The sequence below is a fragment of the Hypanus sabinus genome, chromosome 4 (genome assembly GCF_030144855.1).
Source record: "Hypanus sabinus isolate sHypSab1 chromosome 4, sHypSab1.hap1, whole genome shotgun sequence".
Taxonomy (NCBI): domain Eukaryota; kingdom Metazoa; phylum Chordata; class Chondrichthyes; order Myliobatiformes; family Dasyatidae; genus Hypanus; species Hypanus sabinus.
Genome location: NC_082709.1, coordinates 25,266,287 through 25,284,686, shown reverse-complemented (window position 1 = coordinate 25,284,686; position 18,400 = coordinate 25,266,287). Strand labels below are relative to the sequence as shown.

The following is an 18,400-nucleotide window of genomic DNA, read 5'->3' as shown; positions in this document are numbered from 1 at the left end:
TATTTAAATAGAAAATTAAATTTATATAGTATTTTAACAGTAGCGTTTATAACATTTGGAAATGCCAAAGCACTTCATAGCAAACAAAATAGTTACTTCTGAAGCAACTTCTCAGCAAATGTAAGTAACATTTTTCAGCCCACCAACCATCACCACCCTCCAGTCCCTCCTCCCATGCCAAACTCCAACAGACATATCACTTTTTGGAAACCACAGTCGTGCTCACTTATGGAGGTACTGGCCTACTTATACCTTTCAGGTATATTTCTCCAGTCTCACTTGTAATATGTTCCCTATCTACAAATTCCATTGCAAAGGATGGGTGAGTAAACTTTAACATAGCACCCATCTTTGACAAGCCAAGACATTCTCTAGTACTGAGTGGTAAAAGTTGAATTCCTCATAAAATAGTACATTTCTGCAGTAAATACTGGACTGCTACTTAAATCATAAAACAAAAGGATATTGAATATGGAACATATTAATTAAAATAGAATGTTAGCATCTTAGTTCATATGTATGGTTAAAATAATTATAAGAAATTTAAGTTTTTTCAGGAATAACGTCGTATATGAAAGGCACTATGCTAAGGAAACGCTTTTGATCATAAAAACTTCAGGATGCACAGCATCTCAATCAGCCTAACTGTTGTGCAATTAGACAACTATTGCAATACATAAACGCATGTCTCATAAGGGAAGTATCACTCACAGAAAGCGTGCCGGCACTTGAACACACAGTGCAACTTGTGCCAAGTGGTGTAAACTGAATTTATGGTATGACTAAGGCAGAGCTCTCTAATTTATTCACTGCATGAGGATGATATGGAAAGTAGTGGTGTGAACTTTGGGTTTTCAACTTTCACTTTGTCCTTTATTCAAAGTGTTTTATAGTACAGTATTCTAAATTTCTGCTGTGGGGATTTTGCCCTTACACAAAAATAAGAAATGCTATTTAAAATGCTTTACCACTAAATTTTCCAGTTTCAAGAAAGGCTTTGGAGTATGATGCATTTTACCGAACAGAAAATAGATAAGGGATTAGACAAATTGGTTATTTTCTAAATCACTACGATTTCAGGTGCTGGATGTAATGGTAAAAGAAAATTGCTGAGGCACCAGCACAATTCATGCATATCATGTGATCTACCTACCTAGATTATATTAAAACCCAAGGCACACAAGGCATTTGTAAACATAGAAAGTTCAGAAATTACTGCATCATGAATATTGGAATAATTTCCTCGTTCAACTGTTATCATGTTTGGGCAATATTTGTGTGGCAGCCATTTTACATCCTTACAAATGTTCCTCCACAGAGATAATTCTAAAGAAAGAAAGAATTAAAAGAATACCAGATCGAGTTGGAACTGGTGTTAAGGCAGAAGGGCAGGCTTCATATTGCCTAATGGCAGAGCAGCCTGAGGGGTTGAAAAGCTTACTCCTCTCATTTTTTATACTCTTTCCCTTTATTAGCATGCTATTTAATTGGGCTGTTCTTATGATGACAGTATATGTCATCAAATGATCCACATGCATTCAATTAAATTCCTAGCTAAATGTCTCTAAAAGAGATTTCTGTTTCAAGTTGTGTTCACAGGATTAATGGAATTGAAAAAATTCATGAATTGAGAACTGGCGACAGGATGATCGGAGTCTCGCTGCCACCTGGTGGTGATAAAGGCTATTGCAATTCAGAAACATAAGGGGTGCTCCAGATACTGGAAATCCAGTGCAACACAGACAAAATGCTAGAGGAACTCAGCTGGTCGTGCAGTATCTATGGAAGTGAATGCTTCAGGTTAAGATCCTTCTTCAGGACTGGAAAGAAAGAGGTAAGATCCCAGAATAAAAAGGTGGAGCAGGATTAGTAGAAGGTGATAGGGGTAGCCAGGTGGGTGGGAAAGGGAAAGAGCTGGAGAAGAGGGAATCTGATAGGAGAGGAGAGTGACTGTTGGAGAAGGGGAAGAAGGAGGGGCACGAGGGGGAGGTGGGAGGCAGGTGCGGAGAAGAGGTAAGAAACCAAAGGGGGAAGGAGAAATCGATGTCCATGCCATTAGGTTGGAAGCTACCTGGACACAAATCAGGTGTTACTCCTCCACTCTGAGAGTGGCATTATCGTGGCAAAAGAGGAAGGCATGGACCAATTCGTTGGATTGGGAATGGGGATAGGAACAAAAATGGTTGGCCACTGGGAAATTCCACATTTGGCAGATGGAGAGGAGGTGCTTGCCAAAGTGATCTCCCAGTTTATGCTGGGTCTCACCATTGCAGTGAGGCTACGTTGGTAGCACCAGATACAAAAGACAACCCCAACAGATTTGCAGGAAGAACTGTTTGGGCCTGGAATGGAGGTAGGGGAAGAGGTGTAGCACTTTCTGTTGCTTGCAGGTGTCTGTGCCAGGAGGGAGATTAGTGGAGAGGGTCGAATGGACAAGGGAATCACAGAGGGCACGATCCCTGTGGAAAGCGGAGGGTGGGGGAGGGGTAAGGGAAAGGTGTGCTTGATGGTAGAGTCCTGGTTGAAGATGGTGGAGGTTGCAGAGGACAATGTGTTGTATGCGGAAGCTTATGGGGTGGTAGGCGAGATTGCAATTCATCAGCATTCTACTTAACGATTATTTTTGAAATGTGATGGAAACTCAATTTAGACACCACCTGTGGTAATGTTACAGTAAAAGTAGCTTCAAACACATTTCTGCCATAGACTCGTGACTTGAAGTTAGGATCATGAAACCATAGACACTTATAATGAAGCTCAAGGTATTTTGGGCTAACAATAACAAAGACACCTTTTAAAACCTTGAATGTGATAAAAGATATCGCTGTAGTGATCTGAAATGCAATGAGGCATTTGGTAAATGAGGCAATAATCTAGGTAAACTGGGAATAATTCAAGTCTGTTGTCCAAGATACCTGTACCCTGATGACTGGGTTCACGTTCACAGTAGAACCGGGATTGGCTAAAAGCCACTAGTATTCAGCTTCACAACAGCGTTGAGCAGAAGTGAGAAGTCCTCATTGCCTTGCACGGCCATCCATGAACCCAGCAGTGGGTAGCAGTGTGCCAGAGGATGAAGGCTGAAGTCCAGTGATACGCTCATGAGGAACAAATGGGAGGAGATGGCCCATATGGTCCAATGTTACAAAGACCAGTGCGACTTTACTGTGGCAGCCTTTGGGTCTCACTCAGTCAGTCGAAACCCCAGTGGATCACTGGATTGCTCTCTGCTCTGCAGCAAAGACAGAAAGATGTCAACAAAATAGAGTACAGAGAAGATTTACTACAATGTTACCTGGATTACCTGTTACCTGTCGGTAATGTTACCTGTTGGTAAAATAACAGAATGTTACCTGTTACCCGGGTTTCAGCACCTAAGTTACAGAGAAAGGTTGAACAAGTTAGGTCTTTATTCTTTGGAGCGTAGAAGGTTGAGGAGAGACTTGATAAAGGTATTTTAAATTATGAGGGGGATAGAGAGTTGATGTGGATAGGCTTTTTCTATTGAGAGTAGGGGAGATTCAAAAAAGAGGACATGAGTTGAGAGTTAGAGGCCAAAGTTTAGGGGGAATTTCTTTACTCAGAGAGTGGTAGCTGTGTGGAACGAGCTTCCAGTAGAAGTGGTAGAGGCAGGTTTGATATCGTCATTTAAAGTAAAAATGGATAGGTATATGGACAGGAAAGGAATGGAGGGTTATGGGCTGAGTGCAGGTCGGTGGGTCTAGGTGAGAGTAAGCGTTTGGCATGAACTCGAAGGGCCGAGATGGCCTGTTTCCATGCTGTAATTGGTATATGGTTATATAAAAACTAGTCAGTATAGGCAAGAACATGAGATCTGCTATCTTGGACTGGAAGGATGATTTTTTTTTTCTCAGGGGCCATACATCTTTGCAATTTTGTACCCCAGGGAACAAAGGTTCTCTATAACTGAGTACATGCAAAACAATGTTAGATTTCCAGACAGTAGGAAAATTAAGCAGGATTTGAGGTACAGGAGCATCACTGACTTATTGAATCTCAGAGCAGGCTAAATAGGTCCAAATTTTCTCCCTGTATGCCATATGTTCTCATTAAAACCAAAGCCACAATGATTCAGCAGCTTCAATATAGACCTAATCATTTCACAGTGAGTTTTTAAATAACTGCCGGTGGCTGTCTAGAAACGCTTCAGGTGAGCTTTTAATGTGGAGGATGCCACTGCACTTTAGTGGCGCAGAGACTGAAATAATGGACAACACCACAACCAAGTGGCAGAGATCTGAATCTACATCTTTGATTGTAGAACTACAATGACCAAATGTTTAACCTACCAGACAGTCCAATCAATAAATAATTATCAGAAATGTCTAATTAACATCTCACTGGGAGCAGGATGTCCATACTTAGATTATTAGAAGGCACTAAGTAGGGGATCACATCAAGTGTATTGTAGCTGTGTAGGAGGTAACATATCAGCATGGATTGAAGAGTTGCTGGAAATGGAAAGTAAGCACGAGTATTTCTATTTCTGGTGAGTATGGCACAGGGACTGACGAAGAGCCTCAAATTTTTACAATTTATATAACTGACTTAGGTGAAGTATGGTTGCAAGTGAAACAGAAGTAGAAAAGGTGGTAAATTAAGCTGTGTAGAGGACATAAGAAGGCTACAAAATGAATATAGATAGGATAAGTGAGTAGGCAAAGATGTAGCATATGATATTTCATATGAAACTGTCCATTTGGCAGATGAAGTACTGTATACAGTACTGTGTTAAAGTCTTAAAGCCTTAAGGCACATATGTATGGCTTGTGCCTACAACTTTTGCATGGTACTGTAGTAATTTTATGAATCGCAAGATACTGTAGTAATTGTACAGTACTTGCACTGTACTGCTGCTGCAAAATAAAAACAAATTTTGTGACATAAGCTAGTGATGATAAACTTGATTCTGATATGGGTCTTTATGGTGGACTGAGAGAGGGAGGGGGACAGGGAGAGGGGAATCACGGTTGGGAAAAGGCGAGGGGAGAGGGGAGGGAGCAGGAAGCACCAGAGAGGCACTCTGTAATGATCAATAAACCAAACGTTTGGAATCAAATGACCTTGCCTGTTATCTCAGGGCTGGGTGCGTCTACACCCTTGCCACTCCCTGCCCCTGGCACCTGTCCCACACTGCTCCCGCAGCGCTTCACTCTCAGCATTCCCAACATCCTTTGCTCCCGCCAGATTCACCAACTCACTCTCCGCTCCGCATTAACAAATACAGAACTGTGCAAGAATCTCAGGCATCCAGGTTGCATAAGAGTTTGTACAGTACTGTGTGTACTGTCCAAATAGTGAGAGACTGCAGAGCTCTGAGCTGTACTGTATCTGGCTATCCTCATGTTTGTAAGCAGCTACAGCACATAATCAGGGAATCTAAGAGAACGCTAAGGGCAACGTAAGTGTGTGTTGGGAGGGGAGTTATACTTTAATTCTATGGGACAGTGGTGAGTACGTATCTGCTGTACCATGTACAATATTGGTTTCCTTACTTCAGGATTGATATAAACATGTTGCATAGATTTACTGGACTGATGCTTGCAATAGGTTGAGTGGTTAAGTGTTTTGTTAAGATAGCAGACAACAGGAATCATAAACAGTGATATGGTATAATTTAAAAGTTAAATAAAGTTATTTTTAATCATACTAATTGTATCGTCAAAGGCAAATCACCATATCCACATGATCACGATCACAGTTTAAAAAGCTTGATCAAGATCATGTTTTTTTATTTAATAAAACTAAGTGTTACCACAATACAGTCCTTTCTGTTTGCCATTCACTTTGAATGACTAACTCTAATAAAATAAGTGACAGTATCAAATAAATTATTAGAAGAGAAACTGTAGAAAATAAAATCCAGTTTAATCTAGTAATGGTGAAGCCTTTTTAAAAACATTGGTTCTAGTTGAACATGGCAATAAATCCAGGCATGCATGACTTGATGAGTAGCGGCCAGTATTTAGCTCTCTCACTTGACTCGCAGGTATTTCATTCCATGCTTCAATGACCTTTCTCCAATCTGCTTCAGGAATGTCAGCAGTCAAAACACTGCAACAAGCTGACAGCTGGCATCCGGGTGCACACTGCCATCCAAGTGTTAACAAAGCACAGAATTTCACAGTTTGGGACTCAGGTGAGTAAATGAACTGAGGAAACACATAGTGTCGGTTTGCTAACCTCAAAACCTGTTGTAAATATTAATTACGCCATTTGGAGAGAGATGACAATACCCTTACATTTACCTCAATCAAACTAGGCAATGAAATTCATAAGGAGTTTTGGGAGACAGAGTGACTGATGTCAGAGGCGTAACTGAATACTAATAGTATGTTACTACCCTTACTGTAGAGTGCCATTCAGTACAAGTTCCTAATCTTCCCACCCCTTTCTTGGTATCACAGAACTGAGAGCACAGAAGGATTCCCTTTGACTCATTGTATCCACTTTGGTCTAACCGTTACACTTTGGTGAGACTAGAGACCAGAACTTGGGGACATAGCCTCAAGATTCGGGGGAGTAGATGTAGGACGGAGATGAGGAGGAACTGCTTTTCCCAGAGAGTGGTGAATCTATGGAATGCCCAACGAAGCAGTGGAGACTACCTCAGTAAATATATTTACGATAAGGTCGGATGGATTTTTGCCTAGTGGGGGAATTAAGGGTTATGAGGAAAAGGCAGGTGGGTGGAGATGGCCAGATCAGCCATGATAGACAATAGGTGCAGAAGTAGACCATTCGGCCCCTCGAGTCTGCACCGCCATTCTGAGATCATGGCTGATCATTCACTATCAATACCCAGTCCCTGCCTTGTCCCCATATCCCTTGATTCCCCTATCCATCAGATATCTATCCAGCTCCTTCTTGAAAGCATCCAGAGAATTGCGCTCTACCGTCTTCCGAGGCAGTGCATTCCACACCTCCACAACTCTCTGGGAGAAGAAGCTCTTCCTCAACTCTGTTTTAAATAACTGACCTCTTATTCTCAATCCATGCCCTCTGGTACTGGACTCTCCCAACATCTGGAACATATTTCCTGCCTCAATCCTATCAAATCCTTTAATTATCTTAAACGTTTCAATCAGATCCCCTCTCAATCTCCTCAATTCCAGCGTGTACAAGCCCAATCTCTCCAATCTCTCTGCGTAAGACAGCCCTGCCATCCCAGGAATCAACCTAGTGAATCTACGCTGCACTTCCTCAATTGCCAGAATGTCCTTCCTTAAACCTGGAGACCAAAACTGTACACAATATTCCAGGTGTGGTCTCACCAGGGTCCTGTACAAATGCAAAAGGACATCCTTGCTCTTGTACTCAATTCCCCTTGTAACAAAGGCAAACATTCCATTTGCCCTCTTCACTGCCTGTTGCACTTGCTCATTCACCTTCATTGACTCGTGAACTAGGACTCCTAGGTCTCTTTGCATTTCTCCCTTACCTAACTCTACACCGTTCAGACAATACTCTGCCCTCTTGTTCCTGCTTCCAAAGTGGATAACTTCACATTTATTCACATTGAATGACATCTGCCAAGTATCTGCCCACTCACCCAGCCTATCCAAGTCTCCCTGTATTCTCCTAACGTCCTCTTCGCAAGTCACACTGCCACCCAGTTTAGTATCGTCAGCAAACTTGCTGATATAGTTTTCAATGCCCTCATCTAAATCATTGACATAAATCGTAAAGAGCTGTGGTCCCAATACAGAGCCCTGTGGTACCCCACTAATCACCTCCAGCCAGTCCGAGAAACACCCATTCACTGCTACCCTTTGCTTTCTATCTGCCAACCAGTTTTCTATCCATGTTGAAACCCTGCCCCCAATGCCATGAGCTCTGATTTTACTCACCAATCTCCTATGTGGCACCTTATCGAATGCCTTCTGAAAATCTAGGTACACTACATCCACTGGCTTACCCTCGTCTAACATCCTTGTTACACCCTCAAAAAACTCCAACAGATTAGTCAAGCATGATTTGCCCTTGGTAAATCCATGCTGGCTCGGCCTAATCCTATTTCTGCCATTAAGAAGTGCCACTATTTCGTCCTTAATAATGGACTCAAGCATCTTCCCCACGACTGACGTTAGGCTAACAGGGCGATAGTTCTCCGTTTTCTCCTTCCCTCCTTTCTTGAAAAGTGGGATAACATTAGCCACTCTCCAATCTTCAGGAACTGATCCTGAATCTAAGGAACATTGGAAATGATTTCCAATGCATCCGCAATTTCCTGAGCCACCTCTTTTAGAACCCTCTGATGCAGACCATCTGGACCCGGGGATTTATTAGCCTTCAGTCCTACCAGTCTATTTATCACAGTTTCTTTCCTAATGTCAATCTGTCTCAATTCCTCTGATATCTTATGACCCTGGCCCATCCATACATCTGGGAGATTGCTTGCATCCTCCCTGGTGAAGACAGATCTAAAGTATGCATTAAATTCTGTTGCCATTTCCCTGTTTCCCATAACAATTTCTCCCAATTCATTCTTCAAGGGGCCAACATTGTTCTTAACTATCTTCTTTCTCTTCACATAGCTAAAAAAGCTTTTGCTATCCCCTTTTATATTCCTGGCTAGACTGAGCTCATACCTGATTTTTTCTCTCCGTATTGCTTTTTTAGTTAAGATCTGCTGTTCCTTAAAACTTTCCCAATCATCTGTATTACCACTCATCTTAGCCCTGTCATACTTCTTTTTCTTTAATGCTATACAATCTCTGACTTCCTTTGTCAACCACTGTGGCCCCTTCCCCCTCTTTGAATCCTTCCTTCTCATTGGAATGAACTGCATTTGCATCTTTTGTATTATGCCCAAGAATATCTGCCACTGCTGATCCACTGTCTTTCCTGCCAGGGCATCCGCCCATTTAACTTTGGCCAGCTCTTCCCTCATGGCTCCGTAGTCTCCTTTATTTAATTGCAACACTGACACCTCTGATCTGCCCTTATCCCTCTCAAATTGTAGATAAAAACTTATCATGTTATGATCACTACTTCCTAATGGCTCCTTTACTTCAAGATCACTTATCAATTCCTGTTCATTACACATCACCAAGTCCAAAATAGCCTCGTTCCTGGTTGGCTCAAGCACAAGCTGTTCCAAAAATACATCCCTTAGACACTCCACAAACTCCCTATCCTGGGTTCCAGCACCTACCTGATTCTCCCAGTTCACCTGCATGTTGAAATCTCCCATAACGACTGCATTGCCTTTAGCACATGCCAATGTTAACTCCCTAATCAACTTGTACCCAATATCCACGCTACTGTTTGGGGGCCTGTACACAACACCCATTAGGGTCTTTTTACCCTTACTGTTCCTCAGCTCAATCCACACAGACTCTACTTCCCCTGTTCCCAAGTCACCTCTTGCTAAGGACTGAATCTCATTCCTCACCAACAGGGCCACCCCACCCCCTCTTCCCATATTTCTGTCTCTACGATAGCATGTATACCCTGGTACACTCAATTCCCAGGCCTGATCCCCTTGCAGCCATGTCTCCGTTATCCCAACAATATCGTAGTTCCCCATTTTCATCTGAGCTTCAAGCTCATCTGTCTTATTTCTGTCACTACGTGCATTCAAGTATAGAATTCTTAGCCCATTCCTCCTCTCTTTGCTTAAAACACTGTCTACTGTACCTAACCCAGCTCCTTGAACTTCCATCGGGCAAATTGCACCCTGAATTTTGATGACCTTCTCAAGATCACCCAAACCTTCTACACATTTAACCCCATGCTCCTTCTGACCAACCCTCTGGATCTGGATCCCTGCCCCCTGCACGTTCCCTGCACCATATTGAATGGTGGAACAGGCTCAACGAGCCAGATGACCTACTCCTGCCCCTATTTCTTATGTAATAGCACACACACCATGCAAATATCATCTCCCATCTCCAAGTCTCTAGTTTACAGATTACAGATCATTCAGTGTACCTTCAAGTGCACTAAGATATGCTGAAGATTTCAGTTCCTTCTGCTGTTTCTTGCATTGAATTCTGGACCACCATACTGGCAAAAAGAACTCAAAGGGCAGTTCCATAACCAATATTGTAATGGGAGTTTAAGATGGAAATAAAAATACTAAGAGGGGTAATTACAGTAAATACAGCTTTTTTCAGTCCAGTCACAGGGGGAGTTCCACAGGACTGATTAATATACAGAGAGACGGAAAGAAGTGATTACATTTTTTTACAGGAACATTTCAAATCGTTACATGAATTGCATTACAGCTCAGTGAATATTGCGATTTAGGCAAATTTGACTGTTAGTTTGTGCCCAGCCAAGTTCCACATTAGTCTTTGACCACTTAATGGCTGAAGGAGGATTATCATCCACAACCACTCTGGAACTCATTTCACACAGTGCTAAGAAATCTTCAGTGCCACTCTCATCAGCTCACGTATTTGACTTCACATCACAACCGCTTAGTTGAGCATTTACTTGGTTTAACAACACAAAATTGGTAGCTGCATCGGACTAAATAATATTTGGTGCACTGCAAAGTATTTTTCTGATTATGTGAGAGAATGTGATGCACGGATATATTTTCCTTCCAATCCATGCACATATTACTAAATATACTACATCTGAATGCACCTACACCTTACGAAACCTCATTTCCCAATCCATTCCTTTGTGTATACACTAATCCAAAACAACGAACATCAAACCTGATGGTAACAGTCCAGTGCCAAAAGTGTGAGATCAGGTCAGAATTTCAGATCAGATGCTGTCTCAAGAAGAACGGGGGTTAAATCCAGTAACATGGCTGATATTTCTTTCACAGTCAACATTTGAAACCAATTGTCTAGTTCACATTTTTGAACCATTCACATTTTTGGGAGTTTGTTGCTTGCAACCTTGTTGTTCATTTTCTGCATTACATGGCGACTATACTTCAAAAGTACTTCCTGGTCATAAAAGATTTAAGGTGTTCTAAAGGCACTTTACAAATGTGGATCTTGCTTATTTTTACTTTCCAAAGCTAATCTCTCCAATGTGCCAACATTGAAGTGTCAGTCTTGATTATCCTCCCTGTCTTGCAGTGAGACCCAAATTTACATTTCTTATTCACAGATGTAATTCTAAGTAAATGAGCCAAATAAAAACTTAAACTGTTCTTGATGTGTATTTATTTAAAGTTTTGCAGTTTAATTTATGTAGGCTCACATTAAATATCCTGTATTGAAACAGTATCCTTGGGTTAAACACAGGCTGCATTCATTGAAAACCATCACAGATCTATTTCATTCTTTGCCATTGAAGAACTGAGTGCTGAAGAGGGAACACAAGTGAAACCATTGATGATGATGTAGTCAGGATGTAAGTCATTCATCACAGTCACACAGCACAGAAAAAAAATCCACTTTGGCTCACCATGTCTATGTTGACCGCCCCCCCCCCCCCACCTTTATCTTTATCTGCCATATTGTTATAAAATCAAGTGAACCAGCGTCTGTCTGTAGCCAATCAGAAGGCAGAAAAGATTTGAATATGCTGATCCTTTGTATCATGGAAACCTAAATGGTGAATTAACACCATCTGATCAATAATCAGCAAAAAGAACCAAGAAAGAAAACTGAAACAATTCCTTCTTTGACATTCATGTGATGCAGGCTCTGCAGGATGCGCGATTTACTCATAGTTGTGAAAAACATTTGAAAGCAAATTTAAAATAGAACAAAATGTTAATGCTTTTGTTAACATAAAAATATTCCCGAAACACAAGCTTTATCGCTTGCTTTGATGGAATTTTCAGACATTAATAAAATGCTTCCTGCAGTTATGTTTCCACAGAATTTGTACTGAAAACCACATTGGGATTTCAAACCTAGTCAACATGGCCTCTTGAGTTATTCCCTGTAAATCCTATAATTATCATTATCATCCTAACCATCTACACTTGTCCTGCCACTGTCCTGCTGTGTTCATTCTATCACAGTACGATAAACCTGAATAAACAACTCAATTACAGAGAGAGTCATATAGTAATCAGTTTAATTTATGAACATTGGATATTACATTAAAACAAACAAGATAATGTATAATTAGTAAAATATAAGGAGAGCACAACATTCTTTGATTAAAGAAACTTGAAGAACAAGGAAGAAAAATAAACTGATAAACTAAATCACATTGGAATTATAACATTCCTGGAGATTAATTCACTGGCTGAGAGTGGAAATCATACTTGTATGTGGTAAAATGAAAAAGAAGACTATCTAAACATCTCTTTTTTTACTTAAGAAGACTGTGTTACCTAGATTGGAATTGGTTTATTACTCTCACATGTACCAATATACAGTGAAAAGTTAGTCTTGTACACTGATCAAATCATTGCACAGGGACTTGAGGTAGAACAAGGTAAAACAAAAATCAACAATGCAGAATAAAGTGTAATGGCTGCAGAGAAAGTGCAGTGCAGGTATACAATAAAGTGCAAATGAGAACAAGGTGGATTGTCAAGAGTTCATTTTATCATACTACGGAACTATTTAATAGTCCTATTTCAGAGGGGTAGAAGATGTCTTTGAGCCTGGTGATAAGTCCTTTCAGTATTTTGAATCTTCTGCCTGATGGAAGGAAGGAAGGAAGGAAGGAGGAGAGGGAATGTTTGGGGGGGTGGGGGTTGATAAAGCTAGCTGCTTCACTGAGGCAGCAGGACATCTAGGCAAAGTGCACAGAGGGCAGGTGGGTTTCTGTGAGGTGTCCGCAATTTTTTGCAGTTTCTTGTGGTCACAAGCAGAACAACTGTCACGTCAAGCCATGATGGATCCAGATCGCATCAGTAAAAGTTGGTAAAGCTCAATATGGACGTATCAAATTTCTTCAGCCTTCTGGGGAAGTAGAGGTGTTGACTTATGATACGAAACTTTAAAAAAATACTGCAGATGCTGGACATCTGAAACAAGAAAAGAAAATGCAACAAAAAACAGGACAGGCAGCATTATTGAAAATCGAGACATTTTGTGTGTGCGTGAACTTTTATCAGAACTGAGAAACAGAGATATGCATGTTAGTTTAGGCAGCACAGCACAGCAGGGATGTGTAGAATAAATTGAATGTCTGTGATAAGATGAGATGCAATGGTTTAATAGCAACAGTTACCATAAGCTTTAAGTCAATGCAATGGGCTATTTATTGTAAGGTAGTGGGACCTGCCCAGCAGACTAGATGTATAGTATAGAAGCAGGATAAAAACAAAACCTGAACTATCATGATATAAAACAGAAAACAGAAGTTTCTGGGAAAGCTACATAGATCAGGTAGTATTTTATGCAAAGAGAAACAGCTGAGATTCAGATGAACAGTTTTGGATGAAAGACCCTTTTTCAGACCTGAAGAGAAGAGAAACAAGATAGTCAATATTGCAGCAAAGTATTCACCCTTTTCGATTTAGTACTTTGCAACTCATCCAGATGACTACAGTTCCTCAGATGGTATGAAGATGGCAGGAGGGATCAGATTAAGCTGCTATGGCTGTATAATTTGTTGCTGTGGTTGTGGCATGTCCCAGCTGGCCAGAACCACATCAGCAACAACTTACACAGCCGTTAGAACTGATTTACATCCATCGCCCTTGTAGAGGCGGAAATTAAACAAAACAATGGGATATCCTGAAAGGCAATACATGAAGACAAGCTTTGTTTATTTTGCACCTCTGCAGTGCTAATTGATTTCAACATCAAATTACACGAAGAGCAGCAATGCCTGTGACACCTTGGCTTGGAAACTGGATCAAATATTATATTATGTTTCTGCACTCTCTACAATCTGATTTCAGTGAAAAGTGAACCAAAACTGAAAACTGAGCACCAGTGAATCTGAGATTTTCATTCTGGGTGAGATGCGGGGATTCTGGGGGGTATCCAGCCTCCTGGATAACCACATCTGCACGAGGTGCGCCAAGCCGCAACTCCTGGGGGAACGTATTAAGGAACTGGAGCTGCATCTCGATGACCTTCAACCCATATGGGGGAATGAGGAGGTGACAGATAGGAGCCACAGGGAGGTAGTCACTCTTCAGTTGCAGGAGGCAGACAACAGGGTAACTGTCAGGAGGAGGAAGGGAAATGGACAGCTAGTGCAGAGTACCCCTGTGGCCATTCACCTCCATCATAAGTAAACCTCTTTGGATACAGTTGAAGGGGATGACCTACCAAGGGGAGGGGGAGCTGCAGTAACTGGGTCTCTGGCACCGAGTCTGGTGCAGTGGCTCAGACGAGAGGTGGAGAGGGCTGCAGTGGTGATAGGAGATTCCACAGTCAGAGGAACAGAGAGGAGATTCTGTTGGCGCAGCAGAGACTCCTGGATGGTATGCTGGCTCCCAGGTGCCAGGGTGAGGGATATCTCAGATCGGCCATCCTAAAGGGGGAGGGTAAGCAGCCAGAAGTCTTGGTACTTATTGGCACCAATGATTTAGGTAGGAAAGGTGAGGAAGTCCTGAAGAGAGATTTTAGGGAGCTAGGTAGAAAGCTGAAGAACAGGATCTCCAGGGTGGTAATCTCGGGATTGTTGCCCAGGCCACACGCCAGTGAGGGTAAGAATAGGATGATCCGGCAGCTGAATGTTTGGCTGGGGAACTGGTGCAGGGGGCTGGAGTTCAGATTTATGGATCATTGGGATCTCTTCTGGGGGAGGGTACAACCTGTACAGAAGGGACGGGTTACACCTGAACCCGAGCGGGCAGCTTTGTCAGAGCTGTTCGGGAGGGTTTAAACTAACTTGGCAGGGGGATGGGAACCGAAGTGAGAGTGCTGAGGATGGGGTAGCTGTTTTACAAAGGCAACGTGTAGTGAGACTGCTATCAAGGCCAGGCTGCGGATGAGGCAAAATTGCATTCAACTGGATGAGTTGCGAAGTAAAAGGCAGAGAAAATCAAAAAGGGAGAATACACAACTTAAGGAGTTGTATTTCAATGCACGCAGTATATGGAATAAGGAAGATGAGATTTTATTGGCAGGTATGACGTTGCGGGCATCACTGAATAGTGGCTAAAAGATGATTGGGAACGTAACTTGTAATGAAAAGACAGGCAGGAGGGCAGAGGGGGCAATGTGGCTCTGTTGGTAAAATATGAGTTCAAATCATTGGAAAGAGGCGACATAGGATTGAAAAGTGTTGAATCATTGTGGTTAGAGCTAAGGGACTGCGAGGGTAAAAAGACCCTGATGGGAATTGTACTCCAAACAGTAGTAAAGATGTGCTCTACAAATTAAAATGAGATTAAAGAATGCATGCCAAAAGGGTAATGCTACGATTGTCATGAGGGATTTCAACATGTAGATAGATTAGGAGAATCAGGTTGATGCTGGATCCCAGGAGGAGGTATTTCTGGTATGCCAATGAGAGAGAAGGCTCTTTAAAACAGCTTGTGGTTGAGCCCACTGGGGATCAGCTATTCTGGCTTGAATTGAATTGAATTGACTTTATTTCTTACATCCTTCACGTACACGAGTGAAGATCTTTATGTTATGTCTCTGTCTAAATGTACAATGTGCAATCATAGTAGTTTATAATAATTTATAATAAATAGAACAGTCAATGTAACATAGATATCACTCAAATCAGCGTGAGTTAATCAGTCTGATGGCCTGGTGGAAAAAGCTGTCCCAGAGCCTGTTGGTCCTGGCTTTTATGCTGCGGTACCGTTTCTTGGATCGTAGCAGCTGGAATAGATTATGGTTGGGGTGACTTGGGTCCCAAATGATCCTTTGGACCCTTTTCTCACACCTGTCTTTATTACTGTCCTGAATCGTGGGAAGTTCACAACTACAGATGCACTGGGCTGTCCGCATCACTCTCTGCAGAGTCCTGCGATTAAGGGAGGTACAGTTCCCAGACCAGGCAGTGATGCAGCCAGTCACAATGCTCTCAATTGTGCCTCTGTAGAAAGTCCTTAGGATTTGGAGGCCCATACCAAACTTCCTCAACTGTCTGAGGTGAAAGAGGTGCTGTTGTGTCTTTTTCACCACACAGCTGGTGTGTACAGACCACGAGAGGTCCTCAGTGATGTGGATGCTGAGTAGCTTAAAGCTGTTTAGCCTCTCAACCCCAAATCCATTGGTGTCAATAGGGGTGAGCCTGTCTCCATTCCTCCTGTAATCCACAACCAGCTCCTTTGATTTTGCAACATTGGGGGAGAGGTTGTTTTCTTGACACCACTGTGTCAGAGAGATGACTTCTTCCCCATAGGCCACCTCGTTGTTGTTTGGGATTAGGCCAATCAAGGTAGTGTCATCGGTAAATTTATTTAGCAGATTAGAGCTGTGGGTGGTGACCCAGTCGTGGGTATACACAGAGTAAAGGAGGGGACTTAGTACACAGTCCTGAGGGGCTCCTGTGTTGAGAGTCAGAGGGGTGGAGGTGAGGGAGCCCACTCTTACCACCTGCTGGCGATCTGACAGGAAGTCCAGGATCCAGCTGCATAAGGCAGGGTCAAGGCTGAGGTCTCTGAGCTTCTTGTCGAGCCTGGATGGAACTATAGTGTTGAATGCTGAAGTCCAAGAACAGCATTCTAACAAAAACATGCTTCTTCTCCAGATGTGTAAGGACGGTATGTACAGCAGTGGCTATTGCGACATCTGTTGATCAGTTGTGTCAGTAGGCAAATTGTAGGGGGTCCAGTTTTGGTGGTAGCAAGCTGAAAATGTAATCCTTGACCAGCCGCTCAAAGCATTTTCTTATTATTGAGGTGAGTGTGACAGGCCACCAGTCGTTCAGGCAGGTTACCTTGGTCTTCTTTGGTACAGGGACAATGGTGGATAATTTGAAACAGGAGGGCACTCTACACTGGGAGAGGGAGAAATAAAAAATGTCTGTAAACACACCTGCAAGTTCTGCTCCTCACATCCTGTACTCGCCCTGGATGCCGCACGGTCCCGCAGCCTTGCGACTGTCCACTCGTCGGAAACATCTGCACAATGAACAATGAACTGGAATTGATTAGAGTGCTTAAGGTAAAGGAACTCTTGGGTGTTGGTAATCAAAATACAACAGAATTCACCCTAAAGTCAGAAGTATTAGTAGTCTACTGGAGTAAAGGGAATTACAGAGGCATGAGAGAGAAGCTGGCCAGAATTGATTGAAAAAAAAACACTGGGAAAAATGCAACAATGGCTGGAATTCCTAGCAGCAATATGGAAGGCACAGGTTATATACATCCCAAATAGGAAGAAGTATTCTGAAGGCAGGATGACACAACTGTTCAACGCAGATTGGCATTTCAATTGTATCCTGGGTAATCGACTACCTGACTGGCAGACCACAGTTTGTGTCGCTTCAGAGTTGCATGTCAGACATGGCTATAAGCAGCATTGGGGCCCCACGGGCTCTCTTCCTGTTTACCCTGTATATCTCGGACTTTAATACAACATACTATGTCATCTGCAGAAATTCTCTGATGATTCAGCAATAGTTGGGTGTATAAAGGGGGGACGGGAGGATGAATACGGGGCCTGCTGGAGGACTTTGTCAAATGGTGCAAGTTGAGTCATCTGCAGCTCAACATCAGTAAGACAAGTAGAGATGGTGATGGATTTTATGAAGACTAAGCCTGCACTGCTCCCTGTTACTACTGATGGTGAAGACCTGGATGTGGTGAGGACCTACAAGTACCTGGGGGTGCACCTGGATGACAGACTTGAGAGGAACAGCAACACAGAGGCTGCACACAAGAAGGGCCAGGGTTGCCTGAGGGGACTGACGTTCTTTGGAGTATGCAGGCCTCTCCTTTACTTGTCCTATCAGTCTATTGTCACCAGTACAATCTTCTATGTAGTGGCGTGCTGGGGCAATGGCATCAACACGCTCAATAAACAGGCTCAACACACTGGACACATGAGGAAATCTGCAGATACTTGAAATTCAAGCAACACACACAAAATGCTGGTGGAACACAGCAGGCCAGGCAGCATCTATAGGAAGAAGCACTGTCGACGTTTCGGGCCGAGACCCTTCGCCAGGACTAACTGAAAGAAAAAATAGTAAGAGATTTGAAAGTGGGAGGGGGAGGGGGAAATCCAAAATGATAGGAGAAGACAGGGGGAGGGATAAAGCTAAGAGCTGGAAAGTTGATTGGCAAAAGGGATACACAGCTGAAGAAGGGAAAGGATCATGGGACGAGAGGCCTAGGGAGAAAGAAAGAAAGGGGGAGGGGAGCACCGAAGGGAGATGGAGAACAGGCAAGGAATGATTGTGAAAGGGGCAGAAAGAGGGAAAAAAGAGAGGGGAAAAGGGGGGGGGGGAATAATAAATAAATAAATAAACAGACAAGTAAGTAAGTAAATAAATAAGGGGTGGGGTAAGAAGGGGAGAAGGGGCATTAACGGAGGTTAGAGAAGTCAATATTCATGCCATCAGGTTGGAGGCTACCCAG

The 18,400-nt window shown here is 42.6% G+C and overlaps 1 protein-coding gene across 1 annotated transcript in view; it reads left to right on the top strand.

The window, feature by feature from the left end:
* The first annotated feature begins 4,413 nt into the window (after nucleotides 1-4,413).
* Nucleotides 4,414-18,400, top strand: part of LOC132392582 (homeobox protein DLL-4-like) — a 76,561-nt gene continuing 62,574 nt past the window's right edge. Inside the window, exons 1-2 of the mRNA XM_059966651.1 lie at nucleotides 4,414-4,485; nucleotides 6,056-6,160. Of these exons, the coding sequence (XP_059822634.1) occupies nucleotides 4,479-4,485; nucleotides 6,056-6,160 (112 nt within the window). The 5' untranslated portion in view covers nucleotides 4,414-4,478. The remainder of the gene's footprint in view (nucleotides 4,486-6,055; nucleotides 6,161-18,400) is intronic.